This window comes from Gastrolobium bilobum, unplaced genomic scaffold, assembly GCF_033153095.1.
Source record: "Gastrolobium bilobum isolate Gb01-03AN ecotype WA unplaced genomic scaffold, APGP_CSIRO_Gbil_v1 utg12365, whole genome shotgun sequence".
Classification (NCBI taxonomy): Eukaryota; Viridiplantae; Streptophyta; class Magnoliopsida; order Fabales; family Fabaceae; genus Gastrolobium; species Gastrolobium bilobum.
This window is the reverse complement of record NW_026896861.1, coordinates 80567-105051: the sequence shown is the minus strand read 5'-3', so window position 1 is coordinate 105051 and position 24485 is coordinate 80567. Positions and strand designations below refer to the sequence as shown.

The 24485-nt window shown below is 32.3% G+C and overlaps 1 protein-coding gene across 3 annotated transcripts; it reads right to left on the bottom strand.

Annotated features, from left to right (window-relative positions):
- Nucleotides 1-4001: 4001 nt before the first annotated feature.
- LOC133302439 (metal-nicotianamine transporter YSL3) lies at nucleotides 4002-7032 on the bottom strand. 3 transcript variants are annotated; one of them, XM_061502209.1, is made up of 7 exons: nucleotides 6556-7032; nucleotides 6263-6435; nucleotides 5984-6081; nucleotides 5749-5883; nucleotides 5467-5656; nucleotides 5255-5369; nucleotides 4002-5149 (listed from the first exon to the last, which is right to left on the bottom strand). In XM_061502209.1, exons 1-7 carry the CDS (start codon nucleotides 6959-6961, stop codon nucleotides 4218-4220), a joined length of 2049 nt encoding a protein of 682 aa, XP_061358193.1. In that variant the 5' UTR covers nucleotides 6962-7032; the 3' UTR covers nucleotides 4002-4217. The 3 variants fall into 3 exon arrangements, with proteins under 3 accessions (XP_061358193.1, XP_061358194.1, XP_061358195.1); XM_061502210.1 differs by having other exon boundaries at nucleotides 4002-5143; XM_061502211.1 differs by having other exon boundaries at nucleotides 5261-5369.
- Nucleotides 7033-24485: the final 17453 nt, after the last annotated feature.

Sequence of the window (24485 nt, the reverse complement as noted above, 5' to 3'; positions counted from 1 at the left end):
TGAGGGGATATGTTTTTCAAGCTATGAGTAAAATGACGGGTAGAAAGAGATTTTTTGCCATTAATTTTAGGAACAGGGGCACTATGTGAAAAGAAAATATTATGTATAAATAAATTTGTTTATCATTAAAGTTCTTTCCCTTTGAACCGAACTATTAAGTTAATCAAAACCTTAACAGGTCATATTTCTAGATCGAAATTCACTCGCTTTACTTGCACTGACGACGTTAAATAATTATCGTATGGATGATCTCATCCTATTTTGTTTTCCTTCTCGTCTATGGAGCAGCTGCATAGAGCATGGTCTATATTTATATGAATAATGTTATACACGAGGCTATGGGTTTAAGAGAGAAGAGTCCGGTCCAATAATTAAATTTGTAACATATAATTCATAAGCCTCCTTAGAAGTAAATAACTAAAGAAGAGGCATGAAATTCCAATTAAATCTAGACGTCATAGTTCACTAAAAGCCATCTTACTAACCAGATAGGTTAATAAAGCCATAATAATATATTAATAAGAGACATGCTCTTATACTAAGGTGGCATAACAAAGCAACAAATAAGTCATGTCACTATTATAAATAGAGCCTCAAAATCTAAATATGATCATATTATTTCAACTTACTTAAGTTTATCATTTAATTAATACTGATTTGAGTATCAGAATATTTTGTGAGTACTTATCTCACTCCCACCTGTTTTAGACAAATCACAATTCAATGGCATCAGACTTATCATCCAACATAATAAAGCAGCTAATCTTATCACAACAACTCAAGTAACTATCAACTTGGACGAGACTCAATCATATGTGTGTGGTCAAAGCCAACTCATCTTGGACTGATCACCCATAATATGTTTGAGGTTACCATTGTAACTTGGTAAGACGGCGAAAATATACTTCCGATCATGGAGGATAGTTAATAAGATAGTTCTAATTACAATATTCTCATAATAAAATAAAGGTATGAACCTAAATTCAACAAGAGAGTCAGGTTCAAGCTGAGAATTAAAAGCAGAGTGTAGGGTACAATGGCTCTGAGGATGTATTCTAGCAACGTAACAGCAAGGAGAATTGATATGTAAAAAGTGCATTTTCAATATTAATAAGTGATATTTATAGATGGAGAAGATTAATTCTCCAATGATAAAAGAGAACTATAATTAATCGTTTCTGTTTTCATGAGTCGCATTATATGTGAGGTAAACATCCTCACCTAATGCGTAAGGCACGCGTGCACGTGAGTGAAATCAAATATAGTGAGAAAACATTTATTCGCTTTAGGAATGCAAAGTATAATCCTCTTTATTTTATTTTATTTTGGTAAAGTATAATCCTCTTTAATGAACTTTAGATACTAACCCAATAAATTAAGATTGTTTAGCCGGTGCAAAACATTATTCTAACACCTAGTTGGTTGGAGTGCAAATTCGTCTAATCGAGAGGGTTAAACATACTCCTTCATATTTGGTTTGTTAATTGCAATCAAATGTCTGATGGATTGAGTGATAGATTTTTGCAACCCTTACGCAACGGGGAAAGTAAGAGTATTTAACAAGGTTTTTGATTATGTAGAGAATTTTTTTATCAATACTATGAAATAAAAAGAGAGGATGTAGACATTACAGGGTTACTTTGAGCGGCTAACACTTGTGAAGGTATCCCCCTTTCTTATACAGCTATCAAAATGGGTTAGCCTCTTTCATTTGGCCCTAGCATGTGTGGGTTAAGGTCAAAAAGTTTGCAGGACTAAATAAACCTCAATAATAAAGGTTTGCATTGGCCAAAAATTTTATTGGTTAGGGTTAGCCTGCTCATCCAAAATTATAATTTCATAATTTTTTTCATCATATTCAATATATTAAAAAATATTTTAACAAATAAATATTTAATATTTTCTTCACATATTTTATACAAATTATAAATTTTTTATAATTTAATTTTTTAATAAAATAATATTTGTACACAAATATACAAGTGAAAATATAAATACAATTTTAATATAAGTGAAAATATAAACAAAATTTTAATATAAGTGAAAATTTAGTTACTATTTTTACTAAATTCATTATTAAATGATGGCATCAAATAAAGATTTTCTCACCGAGAGTCATAACAGAATACAACAACTATAGTGAAAAACTAAAAAGTAATGATGAAAAAATTATCTTACTACCAGTATTGAATAACTGTTCTTAGTATGCTATATATTTAAAAGTAAAATCATTGAATTTCTTTAACTACTACCGTTACAAAAAACTTTTTAGTTATTATTATCCACAAAATTACTAAAGTGTATTGTATACAATATGTTTCAATACAAATTCGGATGTATAACATGCTTAAATGTCAATAGAATTTTTTTTTATTGATGCGCAAATGAAAATCTATGTTAAAATATATCGCTGCTGAAAAATTCATTTTTGTTGTGAAATATTATAGATGAACTTTCACATGGTTTATAACACATGACTCTTTATTTTTCACGACCTTTGATATATTCTATAACCATCACACTAATAGTGTGTTGAATTGTAGAATACATCCAAGGGGTGTTGTAAAATATTATGGATAACTTCACATAGTTCATAACATGTGACTCTTTGTTTTTTCATGACTTCCATGTTTAAAATACATTTAAGATATGTTCTTATATAGGCTCTTTGCTCATACTTGTTCTTTCTTTTATTCCCTTTTTTTTTCTACACTTTTCTCTTATATTCTCCGTCAAACTCACAATAATATTTACTTATATTTATAAACATTTAAATTTATATAATTTTTATTTTTTAAATAATAAAAAATTTGATGAAAGAAAAAGTTTGACCTGTGGGCTAGCCCTAACCTAGCCCGCTAAATTATAGAGTTTTCAGGGTTAGAACTAAAAAAAGGTCCTACTACAAAAGGCCTTTAGTGAATTAGGGCCAAATATAATATTTTGCAAGCCAAACTTATTTTAACACTTCTGCCCCTTTATAAATAATTCTTCCTTGCTCGCCTTTACCTTTTAATTATTGAATGCACTACTATGTTTAATGTATGAGAGTTTGTTGCCATTGAAATTTCGTATTATATGGTTCAATTGTTGTTAACCTAAGGTGTGAATAAAATCACAAGTGACCCAATAATATACTCATTCCTTGCAAAGAAGTTTAATATCTTAATTTTTTAAATAACCAAATTAATTATTAAATTATCTCAAAGTTTGCTATTTTTTTATTTATATGTCTTACTATCGTAATTTGCTAATTATTAAAAACGAAAAGTAAATATTGTTTAAGTTTTCAATGTATTAAATATTAAAATTTTCATCAAATTTTTTTCTTTTCTTTTCCTTAAAGCATTCGTTATGAAGACCCTTAACATTAATCATACGATATGTTACAAAGAATATTAAATGCAATTATTTGTAGAGAATAATTTTCAAAAATTACAATTTTAAATCTTCAAATTACTAGTGCACAAAAATAATTCATAGATAAGTCAAGCTGGTCAATCTGTCCGCTAATGTGAATCAGCATGCTGCAAGCCGAGCACATTTTGAGTTAATAAATTTTTAATCTAATTTGATCCTATACAGACTCTTTGGGCTTGTCCACTGACTTATATTTCATTTGATTATTTATATAATTAATATCCAAAAATATTAATTTTAAATAATTTAATAAAATAACTTGTGTTAAAAATTTAACCTAATTTACATCATAACTAAAATTAATTATTACTTAAAATAAATCATATTTGTTTAAAATAACATTTATATAAATTTAAAAAGAAAAAATTAATAGTTATAATAGTTAACTATGATAATTTTTAGCTTGTCAGTTAGCTCAGCCCACCTCGATTCAACTCGCATTACTGGGCCAAATAAGATCAAGTCGAGTGAAAATCTTTTTCTTTTCTTCAATTTTGTTGGCCCAACATACACATTTTGTTAAATTATTAGCAAAGTGCGCTTAAATGGGTCACTATGTTCAAATATGTCAAAATCTCACAATATTTCTGCGTATATTATTATACTTATTCTTCCTAGCCATTTTAGCTGGATTTAAATATCACTCTATATTCTAAGAGCTGCATCTTTATGCATGAAATTGCTTACAAGTAACAAGCAAGCCTCCTACGACATTATGCCTATAATTACCTTAGGTAGTAATTTGACTACATCTATTTCCTCTGATCTCCACATGTGAATGTTGTTATTGCCAACTTCTACTTGGCTGTCAAGAAGCTCATGCAGATTGGAGGACGAACCTTAAACAAAGCAAGAATGGATGAAGGAAGAATCCATAATCCATCTCCACAAATCAAACCAGAAGCAACTGCAGGAACCATCAAACCTGCCTCACTGCTGTTTATTGTGTGCCAAGCAAACACAACCAAACTACCCACACACATATCAATGGCAAAGTAACCACCAACTATGAAAGGCACAGCCATTGCCATTGGAAGTGGAATCCATCTCCCAACCTTTTTTGGGGTTAAATCTCTGACCAAGTTGGCTGCTATGGCAAATGCAAAAAATCCATAACAGAGTTGCAAGCAATGATGGGGAAGGGCAGAAAAGCCTTCCACACCTAGGATTGCCATGTTTCTATATATGATGGCATATGGGGCCTTGTAATTACCATCTGGATTCCCCACATCAAAAGCCTTGTAAAAAAGGAAGAATGTGAGAGGAGCAACAATACAACCTATTGCTGTTCCAATAGCTTGACTTATAAGCATTGAACGAGGGGAAGTGAGAGTGAGGTGGCCAGTCTTGAAATCATGCATCAAATCAGATGAAATTGAAACAATAGATTTAATCAGGCCACATCCCACTAGTCCAGCAACTACACCATCATTTTTTCCACTCAAGGCTGCAAGAACAAAGAGAGCCACTTTCCCATAGTTATAGGCCATGTTCATGTCAGTTAAGCCTGCGCCATAAGCATTGCAGAAGCCAAGAGTGGGTGCAAGAAGATAGGCAAACACCACATAATACCACTTCAACTGGGGGAACATCAAAGGGATTCCAACTGCGGAAATGATGGAGAACAATATGTATCCTGTGCATGCCAACCATAGAGGAATGCTTTCTCTTGTAAAGACTTCATTTCGTCTAAGATCATCAATAGGTAGCTGTTTATCGTTATCTGGAACTATGATGATAAGGAAATATTAGATTTCACTGACAAATACGAGACTTACTGATATATCATAAACCACTCAGGAACTAGAGAAGTTATATGAGGCCATTTGCTTACATGTACTAAGGTTCTTCCTTTTCATTGTGGCATGGATATTTGTGGAAGTGAAATAGAGAACTTTGACAAAATTGTAAAGCCCATCACCAAGAATTAAGGCAATGGAAATAAAAACCTGCAGCAAAGTAAAAAAAATAAGGCTTGAAATTGAAAGACCTAAAATCAAATAATATAACTCTGATAGAGTCCTTTAATTGTAGCTAAATTTAGACCTTATAACCATTAAGGCTCTTCATGCTACTCTCTGGTATATTTGCAGGGAACCATTCTCCTTTTTCTCTCCCGATTAACGGCCACATAATGCCCCATGAAATCACAGCACCAAGAAGCAAGGATAAATTTACAAGATGGGAGCAAATCATTCCTGCTCCAACATAAGTCATGCTGAAATCGAAGTAAAATCTGCCAAATTCAAGTGCTTTAGTCAGTGACAATGGACAATTATTTCATGCTTGGGAGACTTTTGCTAGTAGAAGAAAGGCTAAGGAACACACGAGTTTTTCCATGCTTTCAATCCAAAAGTGGGAAACTGAACAAAGCCACAATTATCTCCAGCAGTATAGAACCATTGAAAGAAAGCCCAAAGGAAACTAAGTGAGAAGAATTTCATGAAACCATGAACCTGCTTCCTGCGAAAGAAGTTGAACAAGCTTTAGCTTCTATAAAGATTCACCATATTTAACTTGAAAATATCAACCAAAAAAAAAGCCAAACAAAACAGGTTGGTACCTGGCCATCACATCTCCTTTAGCAGTATGGAACCCGTTAATAAGAACAGCAGTAGCAGTTCCACTTGGATAAGTTAACTTGTAGTCTATTATCATGATCTGTTAAAATAACATAAATTTCATGAGCAACACCATTCAAGTCACGCAGAACCAAATTGTTTTCAAACTGAGATTATCATCGTTTCTACAGTAAACTAATTAACTTACAAGAATAACAACGTTTGAATGACCAATTGCATCATGTGCAAAATCATAAGAATTCATTACTAAAATGAAATACCTTTCTAATGGGGACCAAAGCCAATAGCCCAACAAAGCTGGTCACAAAGAGAAAGGCTATCATCCAACCAACTCCAGGCTCCTTGGTACTATCAGGAGTATTCCCCTCTGTATCAATCCCTGCTTGCTCATAAGTCCTCCTATTCAAGCCCAAGAGATAAGACCCAAAACCACCTACAATTACACGAGTTCAGTTCAACAAATTGTGTAAGAAAACACTACTATTTACTCAAATACAAGTTAAAGAACTAAATATAGACATCAAACAGCAGAGAAATTGCAGAAAAGACTCACCTCCTACCGCGATGCTATAGCAAGCAACCGCACAAGTTTGGATTATGGTATTCTCCTGTCTAGTGAATGGGGTTGAAACAATCTTGGCTTTCCCAAGCAACTTAGTCCAAGTTCGAATAAACACAAAACCAAGTAGAGCAGCTGAGACATTGAGATTGGGGACTAACCCAGTTGTTAGGTTCAGCTTCATCACAATCACACTATAAATTATTCCAATAATGAAGCTAGCTATTATCCCCCGAATCGTGATCTGTCTCGCCCATGGTGCTATTCTACTCACATCATCAGGCCCAACTGGAGCTTCTTCAATGTCCTCTCTGTCGAGATTCTCAATCTCTTTGAGTTCTTCGTTCCTCATGGTACCCATTCGGTTCACCAAATCGTTAAATCTGAATGAATCAATCATCGCAGAAAAGAAAATAAGGAAAGTGTTATTCTAATAGAGAAGAAAAAAAATTCAATGACAGCTAAAGCTTCCTGCTTGTTGACTTAACTTTGCTTCTCCGTTAAAGAATCATCCAAGTTACACACAACTCAACTTATAAACCAATTGTCTAACATGATTATAATTCTAAGTAAAACTAATAGAATACAATAATTGTAACAAAAAATAATAATATTAAATAGGTAACTGAAAAAAAAAATTCCAAAAAACTAAGAGAATCCGATCCTACAATGGAAAAGCTCATAGATTTTATGCCACGTAACTAAAAACTGTTGAAAGACGTAACCCCATCAAATATCTTACCTCAAAATTCCGTTTCGATGATAAAAAATTGAATCTTCGTGACAAGGAGGACCAAGGCTTCAATTCAAGAATTCTATTCTCCACTGCGTGAGAAAAGATTGAAATGAAATTCCCACCTCGTCCAGTCTAAACCCTGCAAACAACCCCAGTCTAATGACAAAAACCACAACTCAACAGAGACTAGCAAGAAATGGAAAGTTTAACAATGATGCAGAAGAAGCATGAGAATCCCGAAAGACAAGGCAAAAATCAACTCCAAAAATCAGATATTTGTAGTTGACATTGTCAAGCCAAATCAACCAACAAAGCCCCTCCCTGCATGTAGTACAACGTAGTGTGGTACTACAAAGGGACTTTTCGAAAATACTAATGTTTTTTGTACTACACCCACTTTCCAAATAAGCTCCACATTTTGTTTGGCCATAAAAATTTTCGAAATCAAAGTCGTTCAAGTTGACTCACATACATATATTGAGATATTAGAGAGAGAAAGAGTGGGCGGTTGGAGAAAAATAAGGGTTGGGTGCTCCTCCTTCAGTTCGTGGCTTAAAAGTTAAAACTTAAAAAGAGTGTGTTGTTGTTGTTGTTGTTGTTATTCTAAGTCTAGGTTGGGTAGTGGCGTGTGGCGTAAACATGGCGTATTAAAATGTCAGAGAAGTGGGAATGTGATGAAGGTAGAAAGGTCAACGAAACATAACTATAAAAGATAATGAGAAGCAGATGGTCATTATATTCGAGGGTGAGACGCAGGGAATGACTTTTGCAGGGACAAGGAAAATGCAAGTGGACACGAGCGTGGGACCCACACTATGAGGACATTGACGCGCGTTTGCATTCTCCATCAACCCCAAGGGGCCATTCCCTATTCATTTTTTTCACAAGATTGAGAGTACAAAGACAACCCTTCATAAAAACATCAAACACAAAAGAAGAAAGGAGACAAAGAAGGAAACATCAAACACAGCTCTCGTTCAGCTACACTACAAGTCTACAAGGCTCGTTGTTTTTTTATTTTATTATTTAAAAAATGGTATTGACAAATAATAATAGATGAATATCTGTTCAGGAACAATTGTATATTATTAGGTGGGATACAAGTCTATATTCGATCCACGGCATATACTTGGACAGTAGTCACATGTTAGTTCACCGAATTTTTATGCATTGAATTTTTAAATATAACTTTTTTGAGAAAGTAAAGTTATTTTATATTTGGATGAATGATTTAAAATTTGTTTTTACATAAAAAATTATTTGGATGTTAAAGATAAAAAAAAGAACTTTTTATATACAAAATTACAAAAAAGGACATTAATTGAGAGAGCATTAATGTTGTAATCACTTACTTATTTGTTGTGTGGCTTGATTTGTGTGTTTATTTTTTTGCTTTTGTGACTGTGGCTTGAAAATAAAAATAAAAATAAAAATCAAGGACCAAATAAAAAAGAAGAACCAAAAATAACAATTGTAGAATGAGGAGACACTAAAGAAAACGATAACTTAAAAGAAGAAAATGTAGGAATGAAAATAAAAAAAGCGAACCAAATAGTGGTAGCTCAGTTGGCACATGGGTAAGGATGTGCATGGGTCGAACCAAATCGATTTTTTTGAAAAACCGAACCGAATTGGTTTAAATGGTTCGGTTCGGTTCAAAACTGGTTCGGTTTGGTGGGAAACGGTTCGGTTCGGATCGACCTTCTTTTGAAAAGAAAATAAAAATAAAAAATAAAGTTATAAAAATCAATTTGGTTCGGTTTGAAAATAGTTCGGTTCAGTTCGGAAACGGTTCGGTTCGGTTCAAAATGGTTCGGTTCTTAAACTGGTTCTAAAAATCGATTCGGTTCTTAAACTGGTTCTAAAAACCGGTTCGGTTCATGAACTGGTTCTTTAAAAATCGGTTCAGTTCATGAACTGATTTTTAAAAACCGATTATTTTAAGGGGCGGTTCGGTTCGGTTCATGGTTCAGTTCAGTTTTTTGGTTATTTTGCACACCCCTACGCATGGGAGCTAAGTAGGTGGGGGGTGAGAGCATGTGTTCGAATCTTCCCAGTATCACCTTTGGGAGGGGTTTAAAGCCTTAATTCTGGACCCACTCCGAATTAGATTAGTTGTGAAGCAATGAACCGATTGGTATATTTCTAAAAAAAAAAAAAAAATGTTTGATTATAAAGTAATAGGTTGTAATAGCTAACAAAAAAACAAAAACATGATCATGGGATAGGAAGAGACAAGGGGCTGATATGATAAGGTTATTTTGCATTTAAAAAATTATATTATGTTTTAGGTTCTGCTTTTTTCAAAAGCAATCAACTATTGGCTAAAAAAACACCATTTTAAATTTTATTTTAAATTTTGCTTTTTTAAAAAGTTGTTATCCAAACAAGTAAAATTTCTCAAAATTACTTTTTTTTTTAAAAAACAACTTTTTAAAAACAAAGGCTCTGATTGATTACTGTTTTTAAAAATAGTTTTTTAGTTTTCAGAACAAAAAAACTTATTTGGTAAGGCTTGTTTTGTATTTTGTTTTTAAATCAAATTTAGAGAACTTGTCTTAGTTGTTTTTGTTTTCTCTTTTGGTTTTTAACTTTCAAAACAAAAAAAACATAGAAAATAATTATTTTCATAATTATTCTACAAAATAGTTTTAAAAAGATAAAACCAAAACATAATCAAACAGGCCCAAAAGCTCATCCAGACGATTTCTAAATTCATTTGTTTACTCACACTTTTAACAGAGTTAACAATTCTAAAAGTAAAAAAAGTTTTATTGTTTATATTTTTTTTTGATAACATGATTGTTTATATTTTTAAAATAGGGTTATATTAATCTCATTTTATATGAGATAAATAACTTTTCTACACACACAAACAAGAGATAGATCCCATCACTTTTTTTCTCTCCTCTTACCTGTGGTCCCGCTTGTAATTTTATTTCTACAATATAGGTAACTATTTTTCTACAACATAAAAAAAGTATTTTCCTTTAAAATATATAAAGTTATATCATTTTAAGTGAGAGAAAAATACAAGTAATGAAAATCATGAAAGAGAAAGTGATTAAATTTTTTAAATTTAAATTTAAAATAATAATATTATATTATATTTTTCTCTCTTTTAAAATAATATAATTATATATCCTTTAAAAGAATAAATATTTTTTCCATAAAAAAAATTAAGAGGGGAAAGGTCAACAGAATGTCTCGGCAATTGAGATGCTGGGAATGCCTTGCAAAAAAAGATTTTGATTGGAAGTGTTTTACACCTGGAGAAGTTTATCCCTTTTATTGGCCAATTTGGGAGGTAGCTTTCGAAGATATGGAAAAGGTAATTAATTTGAAATAAATGTGATATTGTTGTATTTATGGTGGATTTCTTTTAAGAAATTTTTCCATATTTCTTTTCTTTTAACTTCTGAGTATAGCATTAAATTTTCTTTTTACATTATTGGCTCATTTCTTTTTATGATATTTGCACAAAGGTCGGTTGTACTTTTTTTTATTAAGCTTATTCAAATATCTTTAAGAAAATTTAGATATACTTTTTATTCAAATGGGCCTTTAATTTCTTCATATTTTATTGTTTAAGCATTTCATTCATTTTAAAAGATCGGTTTAAGGTTATTAAATATTTCCAAATGTCAGAAAATATAAATATAATTGAGTAAACTAATGTTTGTTATATATTTTATATAATGAAGATATCTAGAATAATATTAAAATTAGAAAATAATTAATTTGTTTGTAAGTTTTCTAAAACAATAAATAAAATGAAACAAATTAAACGGTTAAAATAATTATTAGGATAATTCAGTATGAAGATAAAAAAAAAATATTTTTAATACTTTGATTCCAATATAAAATTTCAAAATAACTCATAAATTTATATGAGAATTTGTGTATGTAAAAACAAAAATATATTATTAAAAATTTTATGTTTCAATTGATTCGAATTGAATTAATTGAATAATTAATGAATTTATTAAGAAATTATAAAAATTCGAATAATTTAAAAAAGCTAAATTAGTTTTCTATATATGTGTGTGTGTGGATTTAACAATTTTTCTTTTGTTGCAGAAAATTTTTCTATACCTTACTCATATAAAAGTGAGTGAGTCCCATTGCAAAGATAAGAGAATGAGACTCATTACCATACTCTAGAATACACAACCACATATAGTCAATCTATAATACCCCTAACTTAAATAATTTAATTAATTACTTTAAATTAAGTAATTAAGCATGTATTAGTGAGTAAAATTAAGTATATGGCCTAATTAAGTGAATTGTGGTCACTTTTGAGGTAAAAAGTGTACTCAGTGAAAATTAAGAGGTATAAATGTGTGTAGGCAAAAGTACCCAAAATATAAAAATGGAAGTGAAAATATCCCTAGAAAAATATTCCAGACATTTGGGTAAAGTTTGGTGGTAAATGAAGTTGAATAGATAGATGAGCTAATACCCGCTTAAAGCCACTTAACATAAGTTAAGTGACTAAAAGCAATGAAACCCATTCCCCTCCCCCCATACCTATCGACAAGAAGAAAAGAGAAAAGGAGAGAGGGAGAAGCAAGAGAGAAAGGGAGGGAGCCCCAAACCCTAGATCCTCCAATCCTTAACCTATTTGAGTGATTCAAAAGCCTAAACCACTTAGATTCTTCCTCTCATCCTTAACCCTAACTTAGTTTTGAGTGGGAAGCATTATGGAGTGAGATATCTCCCTCCAAAGATTTCGCCCTTGTGAGGATTTGAGGAGTTTGAAGGCGATTCTCTCCATGGGAGCTTAGGAGATCAACATTCCTTGGTTGAGCAACCCTTTGTGGTGAGTTTCCACTCCTTGAACCTTGTTTTCATGGAGAATGTGTGATTGGGGAAGATGATGAATAGTGTTTTTAGAGTTTTATGATAATGTGAGTAGATTGACTATGTTCTAGGCGAATTGAGGCTTAATGTATGTTGTGAAAAATGCTAGGAATGACATTTAATCGGTGAAAATGAGTTTAGATAGTCATATGATTATGTTTTGAAAATTGCAAGATTATATACTTGATTGTAGACTTGATTGTGATCCTTGTATTGATAGGATTGAGGCAAGAGAACCAAGTGGAGTGACCAATCCTTTTGGTTGTGTTCAATTGAGGAAATGAAATCTTTAAGGAAAGTTCAAGAGCAAGGTAAACCTTTGGACCTTGGGGTTGATCCCCTTGAATGTTCCACCATACTCCATTGAGGAGGAATGATTTATGAGATGTGATATGTAATGATGATAGTTGTTGTATGCTCATGCATTGAAAAATATTATGATTGCTTAATGATAATTGATAGATATAAATGTTGATTGAGGTAATGATTGATAGAATTATGATGAGGATGATTAGTAGGAACTTCCCTTGGAAACAACCCTATGTGGATCTCCATGTGGTTAGAGCCTAAGAGAAACAGCCCTACGTGGATCTCTCTTGGAGGTTCCTAGATTGAGGTTAGGGACTTCCCTTGGAAACAGCCCTATGTGGATCTCCATGTGGAAAGAGCTTAAGAGAAACAACCCTTGGTGGATCTCTCTTGGAAGTCCATGTGATGTTAATAGATAAGAATGTGTAAGCTGTTATGATTACGTGTACATCGAAAGTGAACCTTAGGGTGAAGTGATCTCCAAGGACCCTTGGTTTACTGTGATATATTCGTATATCTCACCCCGTGTTGTGGGGCATCATTTGAGGTATTAATAGAGGTGAGGATGATCGAGGCAAGAAGCATGAGTAGGTTATACCTGATAGCAGGACATTTTGAGTTGCATGCCATTTAGAATTGCTATATGTATATTTTGATGCCACATGATGTATTTGGGAGGACTTAGTGCATGATCATCGTAGTAGTAATTGGTATCTAGTGCATGGTTACTTGCTTTGATCATGTTCCTTTTGTAGCTAAGTCCTTTGACATGTATATGAAATTTGTAAGAACAATGATGTAATTGAGACCTGATGATGTTGTAATGTTGTAATTAATGAAGATATATGTATGATGAAATGGTATGCATGCCTCTCTTAGTGTATGAGTACCTTGAAAGACTAGGATTCATGTGTTGAAAGGATTATATGATGTCAATTAGGTGAAAGAAGACCTTTGGGTTGAAAGTCCAAGTAAAAGTAAAAATATCCTGTCTTGTTGTCCATTTTTAGTATCATATATGATAGATTTGGACCCTTGTGTCTTCATGGAAGTTGTAGATATTTTTCTTAGCTTTCCATAGAGACCAAGATTGTGTAAATTGAATTAGTACAACTCAAGTTATGGGTAAAATACCAGAGGAAGTCGAATTGCCCTGTTTTGGGGTCTACCTCCTGAACCTGGCGCTATTAGCGCCGTGGTGGCGCTAATCGCGCCAACATACAGAGAGGAGACAAAAGTCTGGCGCTAATTGCGTCGGAATTCTGGAAATGTCTGTGGCGCGACGCTAATCTCGCCGGAATCTGCGAGTTCAACATCATGTTTTTAAAAAATGCATAACTTGAGCTACGATGCTCCAAATTGAGCGCGGTTTGAACTCACGCGTAGCTAAAGAAGAAACCTATAACATATTAATGAATGAGAAGAATTTGAGAGGTATAAAAATTGTTAGAGTAAATAAAAAGGCAAAGAAAACTAGTGTTAACATGAATATAATAAGTTTTTAGCTTTGTTGGTTTATGGGAACCACTTAGCATGTTTAAATGTAAGTTGCATGGTATTAAGCTGACGTACTTATAATTTTGCTATAAGTTTTGAGTTATTTTCACAGTTATTTCAAAGGTGCAAACAATATTAAAATGAAAAAGTTTTTCCGTAATTACAAATAAATATTGTGATTGTAACTGCGCTTAATGCCGTACGTAATGATAACAAACCGGTTCTAGAACGGGGTGTTACACAATCTCAATTACAAAAGTCACACCTGACTTTTGTACTTGCGACCTCATCCTATTTTCTAGGATAATCCCATTATTCCTAGCACAAATATAAATTCACATCAATGTTTAATCAAGAACAACCACAGAGTCACATTTAAAAATTAATTATGAGTTCTACGAATTACTATCATTCAAATAAATATCACTGTCCTATTTCACAGTTATATGTATGTCATACCTCATTGACTTACTTCATACATAACTCTAATCAAGATTACTTCATTAAGGATTCATATTCCCATGTAGTCTTTTACATATAAGGAAGTCATCTGAATGTATCCCTGTGTTTACCATTATAAATGCAATCGTCGTACTTAAGAAATAATCGGTCAAACTCATACTCAGTGTCTAGCAAGACATTATCATGTCAAACACTAGGAACCACAAAACAAGAAACTTCTTCCATCTAGTATTCTCAGCTTTTCCCTAAGAAAGTGTTCTGATACCATAAAATGTAACACCTCGTTTGTGACTGGTTTGTTATCTTACTTTATGGTATTAAGCACAACTAATTAATTAAATAAATGAGGAAGCTAATTATATTAATTCATAATTAATCTCGTATAAGAATGTGGCTAAATTTTTTCCATTCTACATTAATTTATAATTATTACTTGATTTGTCAAGTTAGTTGCATTCTATATTATTTGTTCTTCAATTACCTCCTTTACAATTTATTCACATGATTATTTACATATTTCATGAACTTTATCTTACGAGAAGACATTGTTAACCTTAAGGTCCCCTCTTAAAACATACAAGGTTTGATATCTATATTATCAAAATACCTTTATACTTTTCATGTTTAACCATATTTAGCACTCCATTACTTATATTCTACATTTCATACAATCGTTACCCATTTCATCAATTACTTATTCATTAATTTAGACATGTGAATTCTAAGTGCCTTACTTAGTCTTATTCATACATTTTGTAATACTCATATCATCATATTTCAAGGCAATTATACAAGTCATACATACCTAATTGATATTGCCTAGCCATTCATCGCGTATGTTATCATATACATACCATTATTACAATGATCATCACTTAATAAAACATGTCATAATATCATATAACTAACTACAATTACTCAATAACATAAGCTTATTCAAGAAGGCATACACAATCCCTATACTTACATAAAATATAAACAATATGATGAAGAATAACAGTGTCTCAGGTGAAGATACAAATATTAAATGCAAGTAATGCATCATGTTAATATCTCTATATTAGCCTCTTGCCTCGAGATACACTCATCTCATGAATCTCAACATCTGAAAAATGTTCCCCAAACGAGGAGAGATAACAATCTCAGTAAATTGAAGTTCTCGAAGGTTCACTCTGTCCTAAGTTCATTTACAGGCATAATAAGTGCAACAGAATAATAATATGCATAATGTTAGATATATAGCATGTAATATATGCAATATCAATATCTATTAGCCAGAGAATAAAGTATGCATTACGCACATATGCCTTATACCAAATGTATAAGGATTCCCCCCATACCCTACACTTAGGCACCGTCATCTCATATAGGTACACACTATCACACCCGCATATATATCAACACATTATGCCGCAAATCATTTTCAAATATATCATATATATTTATTAGTATATAAATCTTTTTCCAAAAGTATGTCATGCACATAAACCAACCTCCCATGGAGTTTGGTGGAACAACAGGGGATTAACCCTGAAAATTGAAAGCTTACTTTTATCAGTAACATACTCCAATGTACTCTCAGTATCCAAAGGACCACAATTATAGACCTCACAAAATCACAACTTATTTCAAAGATGTGAAGGCAATTAACAATTACACTAGTTTACAACATTTATTTCAAATATTATTTTTACATAATCATTCTTTACGTAGGGACATCAACTCAAGGTGGGAGGAACTAAGTCAACTCTCTAAGGTCCCAAAACCTTAAAACATCACTTACAAGAACAATAGAGTCTATAAATCATTTTCTTAAAGAACAGTCCAAAGAAACTAACTCTATTTGCGAGTACGACATCAAACTTTGTTTATCATTTTTAAAATTAGTATTGCAACTATTTACCAAAAATTATAATATTTTACTATGTTAAACTAGACATCTCAAGATTTATAACGAGATATTATATGTCTCACTTGGAGTTGTATAACTACGGTTATGTCTTTCACAAATTGATTGCTGCAATTTGAATTTCTAAAAGCAAGGCAGAAATTTAAAACTCAAACGTAGATCGATACACTTATCCAACGGATCTAAAATTTTACAGGGTTGTATCTCTATATGTTAGCTTCATATAGGTTCAAACCACACTCAATTTGGAGTTCTATAGCTCAAGATATCATGACTTTACTAAACTAGTTTGTTGTTGTTACACTATGTAATCGATTACCACACCAGGTAATCGATTACTTGTCAAAGGGTAATCGGTTACCCTATGACAAAATGCAGAAAAACATGATTTTTAAAGTTTAAATGATGTCCAATGGCTTCAAACTCAATTCTCTTGTTATGTAATCAATCTTACAACATGTTCTCAATATATTCTCACCCATTAAAGCTTAGGTTATCAAATTCTCTATTTTTACATCATTTACACATGTTATTTTCAAGAAAATTCAAAAGAAAATATTGAGTGTTTACCTAAAGCTTCAAAGCACATAAAAAAGGAGGCTTTGTAGGATTTTTCACCACTCTCTTCTTCTATCCAGAAGTGTGCACGAAAATGGAGTGACAAGGTTGGATCTTTCTCTTCAAAGGTAGGGTCTTTATCACCAAAGGTTACTCCTTTCACACCAAACAGCTTCAACACATGAAACTCTTCTTCAAAGTCCCCAAGGCAGAATTTGCATCCCCCAAGATTATGTTTTTATCTTCCAAGTTCCAAGCTTTAAGTTGCTTCCATGGAGGGTTAAAGAAAGATAGTGAGTAATGAAGGTTTTTAACTTGTATCAAAAGAAGAAAATGAGGGCTATGGAGAGTGGGAGAGGAAACTAAATTTTTGGCCATGAGAGGAGAAAGGAAAGGTGCTACCTAGGGTTTGTAAAATAAGGAAAATGAAGTGAGGAGAACATAGAGTGTAGTTTTATTTGTTATTAGTGGGTGTCCACTTAACCTAATGGTTAATTACTTAAGTAACCACTCATTAATCCAATTCACTTATAACTTTTCAAACTTAACTTAAATATTTTTGTTATCATTTTAACTTCATAAGATTTATGGATAAATGCTCATTAATTATTCCTTAAGTTTATAGTAATTTTACCCACCGCAGTTTCACCGCGAAACATGCAGTATCCTCAGTTTTTACATAAAAATGATTTAATTTAAATAATTAAAATTTCCTTCTCATTATTTTGTGTTCATTATTAAATTATTTCTAACATCACAATTTATTTTCTTTAAGTTTTCGGGTAATTTGCCTATTCGCAGTTTTACCCCAAAATGACACTGTTCACTTTTTTTTCTCTCTCAAATGGGTGATTTCATTTCAAACATTTAAATCTCTTATCAAATAATTATCTTTTAATTATTATTTAATTTCAAAATCTCCATTTACTGGTGTAGTTTTTACAGCCGGTCTCATATGAAAGTGATCGATCCCTTACATGAGGGTTAATGATTTTCCCACCCATCTCGATTCGATTAGTCTGTAGTCTATAATGGATGCTTAATGGACTGATTTTGACAGTTTGATTCTAGGTTATAGGGGGATTGTTTAGGCTTTGTTTGAGAGTTTAGAGGGGAAAAGAATGAAGGAGATCAAAGGGGAGGGAGGGGAAGAAAAAGAAGGGAATAAATGGTATTCCCACCTATGAGGGTTAATGATTTTTCCACCCATCTCGATTTGATCAGTCTGCAGTCTATGGTGAATGCTTAATGGTCCGATTTTGACAGTTTGATTCTAGGTTATAGGGGGATTGCCTTAGACTTTGTTTGAGAGTTTGGAGGGGAAGAGAATAAAGGAGAACCAAGGGGAGGGAGGGGAAAAATGAAGGGAATAAAGGGTATTCCCTCCTCCTTGTTTGGGAGTTAAAAATAAAATAAGGGGGAGGGGTGGAAGATTAGTGAGATATATTTATAATTTTATCCCTTTTTAAAAAGGGAAAGGATATTGTAACGACCAATTAGTGCTACTACCAATGTTACTATCAATCAATTTCATCATTAGATCGATTATGTTGATCCAACGGTTATATTTATTTCCATCTTTGTATGGTTATGATTCCCCATATTTAATACTTTATATTTATTTTCACCTTTGTATGGTTATGATTTTCATATTTAATGCTTTCACATTAAATATGAGGAATTATAACCATACAAAGATGGAAATAAATATAACCGTTGGATCAATATAATCGATCTAACGGTAAAATGATTGGTAGTAACATTGGCAGTAACACTAATTGGTTGTTACAATATCCTACCCCTTTTAAAAAATTAATATAATTAATGTATTTTTATAATTTAAATTTAATTTAAAATTTTTGAGTATGAGATAAAACACATGAAAGAAATGATATAATGAGAAGACATTTAAAAAATTAAAGCCAAAAAATGCCATTATATTAATAAAATTAAAACCTTTTAAAATAAATTATTTGAATCCCCGAAACTAAACTTGCTCTAAAACTTGCAAATTGCATTTTTAACATCATCTCCAATAAGATAAACTAAGTTGTACATCTAAACCAACATTCTCCTAGTATTCTTTATATAATATTAATAATAATAATTTGAAAAAAATATTTGTCATTTTAAAGGACATAGAGTTGTGTCATCTTAAATGAGAGAAAGACACAACGCAATATTTTTTATTTAAATTTTAAATTTTAAAAATAAACTTCTCGCTTTCTCTCCCATGATTTTCATTGCTTGTGTCTTTCTCTTACTTAAAATGATATAACTTTATATCCTTTAAAAGAACAAACACAAAACTCTAATAATATTTGCTTGATGACTTTTTTTTATAATTTTTTTAATTCTTTTGTAAATGCTTCATCTTTTTTTTCTCCTACATTAAATTTTATTTAATTTGCTGGAACCCGAGAGAGAAAGCTGGCCAAGTCTTGTTCGTAGCATATGTATTTGATGGCCGAGAAGGCGAAGGAGAGTCCCTGAGAGAGTTGAACGCCGCGAACGTTAGGGAAAATGGGGTTAACGATAGAGGAAGGACATAAGTTCGGTAAAGTCGAAGAGAAGGAGCACGACGATGACGGTGAGTTCCGCGACGAAGATTTGTGGGATGGTAAGTGGAGGCTAGGGGTGTTCATCAACCAATCCAAACTGATTTAAACCGCGGTGACTGAATCGAAAAACCGATAACCGAATAAATCAAAAACTGAAAATCGAAAAATCGTAAATTTTAATTGGATTGGATCGGTTTTCGGATTGGTTGAGAGTTTGAAGGGGAAGAGAATAGAGGAGAACCAAGGGGAGGGAGGGGAAAACAAATCTTTATAACATTACACAATCACTTTTCCTACGACATAACTCTTATAAAACTCAAAAAATTAATATAGGGACTCACGAAATATATTCATCGTGTTTGGATTCAAATTATGCATGATGAGCCTAGGGAGAGGCATTATTGTGGCTAGTATATCTCTCTAAAAAAATGGACGGTGTTAAGCGAAATGCATTGGGTCTGCAGCGCCTTTAAAGAGGAAGTGTCGTGTGGGATCATCTCACCCTCTTAGTAATTACTTTATAATTTAATGATTAAATATAATTAAAATGGAGAAGATATAATATAGAGGCAGGATCCTTTGACGCCATATCAAATTTGAAGTTTGACACCTCATCTAAAAGCTGTTAGATCAAAAAAGATCAACGACTCTAATTTGTAAGCATGTGATACCATTATTTTTTTGATCTAACGGCTCTCAGATGAGGTGTCAAATTTAAAATTTGACACCGATGTCAATATATTTTGATTATAATAAAAAGTAACAACAAAAACATAAGCATTTTGATAAAGAGAGAGAAATATCGACCAATCGGTTCAAATCCTGCCTCAAGTAAATTATTGAAAAAAATTTGGATGTCAGATGACATGTCTCTCTCCTCAAATATGGGATTAGTCTCATCCTTCCTGCGGTAACGAAGTTCAATGCATCCGCTGTTTCAATGAGGGGCTAGCCGTACCCTGAGAGGACCGGAGGAAGTTGAATGATGATACCTCTAAGTTATAAAAAAAGAAGAAGCAAAACCACGGTAAATGACAATAAGCCTTAGACAACTTTTAAGAAAAATTAAATGTCACAAAGAGGATCAAATCCGATAATCAATACAAGGAACGAAGTTAAAGATAATGTTAGATTATCTTTTTTAGGACATAGATTTGAATTTAAGGGTATGTGTTGAACTATATTCTATGAGCTCAAACTATTTTTCTTTTTAAAAAAAAACATAAAAAATGCTTTTATTTATTATAATATCTTAGAACATTAAGTTGTGGATATAGAGATGATCTATGTTGCACCGACACTGACACGGGACATGAGATACGATACGACACTCCGACACGTTAATTCTAAAAAATGTTAAATTTTGACACGTTAGGACACGTTTTGATATTATATAATATTTTTAATTTATGTAGTGTATATTATATTTAATATTCAATAATTTAAAAAAAAATAAAGCTAAACTTATGATATCTATTAATTTTGCAAAAAAAATAAGATATCCCAAATGTTTATATTAAACTCAATAAAATAGTAATTGTAATCCAACGCATCTAATAGTTGGAACTCAAAATGCAACGCAACATAATCTTTGAACCTTTTTTGAGTCTTTGCAACGAGTATTGGAGTGTCGGAAAGTGTCGGTAAGTATCGAGAAGTGTCGGACACGACACGTCCAAAATTTTGAAGTGTTCGTGCTTCATAGGAGATGATTCACATCCGATAACCATAGGGAACTTGTTATTCTATGAAATTAGTAGTTAGTCTTTGTATAGAGATATAAGAATTAAGTATTTGGTTGATAGGAATCACTGCATAAAATCATGTGTTCCGGTTACTAATTAGGCATTAATAGAGCACTGCTATAACATCGTTACAATACTACAGCATTAGAAAAATTAATTAAAAATTTGAATTCTTAATATCTGTATTTTCGTTTGCTGTTTTATTTACTTTAATTAATTAGTTTTAATTTAGTTACCTTTAACTTTACAAATTAATCATATAAATTATTACTTTCTTATTACTTTGCTTAGATTTGAACTTTATAAATTATTTTCATGAGAAGATACCTGGACTCACAATCTTATATTACTTGTTGAAAACTTGCACTTGTGTAAAGATGTTAGTTCATATTTCTCGTGAATAGACTTCTAACATCGTATATTGATTCTATGTTAAAAGGACCTCGAATGTTACTCTATGTTATGGAGGATATGAATACATTGTCAAAAGGTATGCCAATTCTGATTTTACCAGGGGTTTGGAGGAAATTTTTTTACCACCGACTATGTGTCTACAATTACATAAGGAGTTGTTAACCGAGTATCTAAACTATAGTTAGTCGTGATACTTTCTACGACGAGGCTGAATATATGACAATGACATAAATAAGGAGATTCATGGAGGAGCTAGGGCACAAACAACATAATATTTTATTGTATTTTGATAATTAGATAGTCTTGCATATTATAAAAAATCCAACTTTTCATTTTAAGACGAAGTACACATAAGAGTTCAATATCTAGTTGATCATGGAGTGGTAGAATATGGAAGCGTGAATATGCAAATGATTCACACAAAAGAGAACCTATCGGATGCACTGACAAAGCCAATCAATACTGATAAGTTTGCATGGTGCAGATCTTTATTTGGCCAAACAATACGGAGATGACTGATAAAAAGAACTGTGTGGAGATTATTAATTCTCAATCATATCTTCAAGTGAGAGATTGTTGGAATTACCATATCATTGGGACTTAAAAGAAGTAAAGGGTGATGGGTTATAAATAGATGTCATCTCCATCATTCTAAACATATCAATGTTTATTCTTTCTCCTATATATCTACTTGAATGAATTTTGTGTGGAATTCTCTTAAGGGGCGTTTGATAGAGAAATTTTTTTTGGTGCCTGAGAAACATGATTTTCAGAAATATGGTGGGAAAGTGAATTACTCGAAAATATTACAAAACAGTTGTTTGGTATGACAAAATATTACTGTTATTATTTGATTAAGTTTACTGAGTTTGTATTTGGTTGATTGTGAAATATTAGTGGGAATGTGGGGTTATTTTATAAAAATAACCCTACCTTTACTTTTTTTTATTCACACTCACTAATTACTGATTAGAAGAAGAAGAAAGTCGAGGAGCTCTTTCCTTTTGTAGCTGATGAAAGAAACCAAAAAGAGAGAAAAAATTAAATTAAAAATGCTGCAAAAGAGAGTGTAGCTAGCCCATGTAACTTTAGATTAGTGTTTTAAAACTCGGACCGGTCATCGAACCGGTCGAGGTACTGGGTCACTGATTCAACCGGGTTGAACCGGATTTACTGTTCACATATTAAAAGTATAAAAATATTACTTATATTAATAAAAATTCACATAAGAAAACTATCAATGAATTTCAAAAAATAAATTGATTTTCAATGATAGCAAATATTATATACTTCTAAGCTTCTAACTCTAGACCATATCCTAATATTGGATTAAAATTGCAATATAAGTTAAATGCACCTTTTGTGCTTGACATGATACGGATAAATTAAATCATGATAACAAATAGTATGCATGAAATATACACTAAGAAGAGAGTGTCACCGTTATCATGATAACAAATAGTATGCATGAAATATATACTAAAAAAAGTGTCCACCGTTGAGATGAGATCATGAGACCATAAGTGTTTATCACTACTTAACTTCATGAGATCATTATAAGATGCAACTAAATTACATAAACGAACTGCACTAATCTAAATACCTTATTATTTTCACCTTACTTTTAATCATATTCATCATAAAATATGAATATGATTTAATTCAAGAGTTCTTATCAACAAAAGAAAAAAATTACCAAAAAAAAAGGAATAACCGGTCTAACCTGGGTCACCGGGTCAACTGGGTTTCGGCCGGGTCAACCGGTCCAATCCGGGTTGACTGCAGAAGCGGTCCAACTACCTGCTCGGATCGGGGAACCCACCGGGTCACCGAGTCCCGGATCGACCCGGCCAGTTTGAGCCGGGTTTTAAAACACCGCTTTAGATCAAACTCCAATCTTCTTCATTATTTGTCTCTTGAATTAGTTTCAATCACTACTGGTATTCCAAAGAAGGGTCCAAATCAAAAAGCATTGAAGCTTTCCCTCTTTGATCTCCAAACCTTGTTGATGGTGAGAGTAGTGTGTCTTCGTGGGGTATCCTCAAACGCAGAAGATGTGGTAGACAAGAAGAGGGAAGTGAATTAGGCATTGTCACATGTGCTACCGAAAAATAGCTCTGTTATCCGTATGCTTGTGACAGGAAATGATAGATTTGTCTGAATATTATGATGTGAAAATCCCATCATCCGATATTTTCGGAAAGGAAATTTCAACACAATTTCTACATAGATAAAAATTCTGGGCAAATCAAATATCTGAATTTTTTTTGTGAAAATTTCTACCAAACATAGATAAATACTGTTATGACCTGAGGAAGGCCCACAGTCACAGGTAGCCCAAATGATGCAAACCCAAAGGTAAGCACTATAAATAGGAGCTAAAGACTACAGGTATGGCTGATCTCTCTCGAACCCTATTTTATGCAATCACGACAGTGCACACACACACCCCTCTGGCTAAGGCCATCATATAGTGTATAGTGATTCACTGTTCTCAAAATACCTAATTCATAGATATCTAGAGAGAAAGCACTAGATCTAAGATCAACCATTCGACCTACGGTCGGACATCTCTGCCTCACGCAGAACAAATATGAATACTAAATTCAGTTTCTTGATATTCTAAAAACCTGGCCGCTACCAAACAGCCCATAGTTGGCCTCACAGAATTCCTATAAGGAGAGAACAATTTTAAAATTCCTCACAAAACTCATTCAAGAAAATATATAATAAAAAGAAAAAATATTAGGGTATTTAGAAAGACAGAGGAAACTTTTATTTATAGTTGGCCTCAACTAAGGATGTGGAACTTACAACAAAACCCACACATTACCTACAGACAAAGACAAATGGCTATTTTTTTCAAG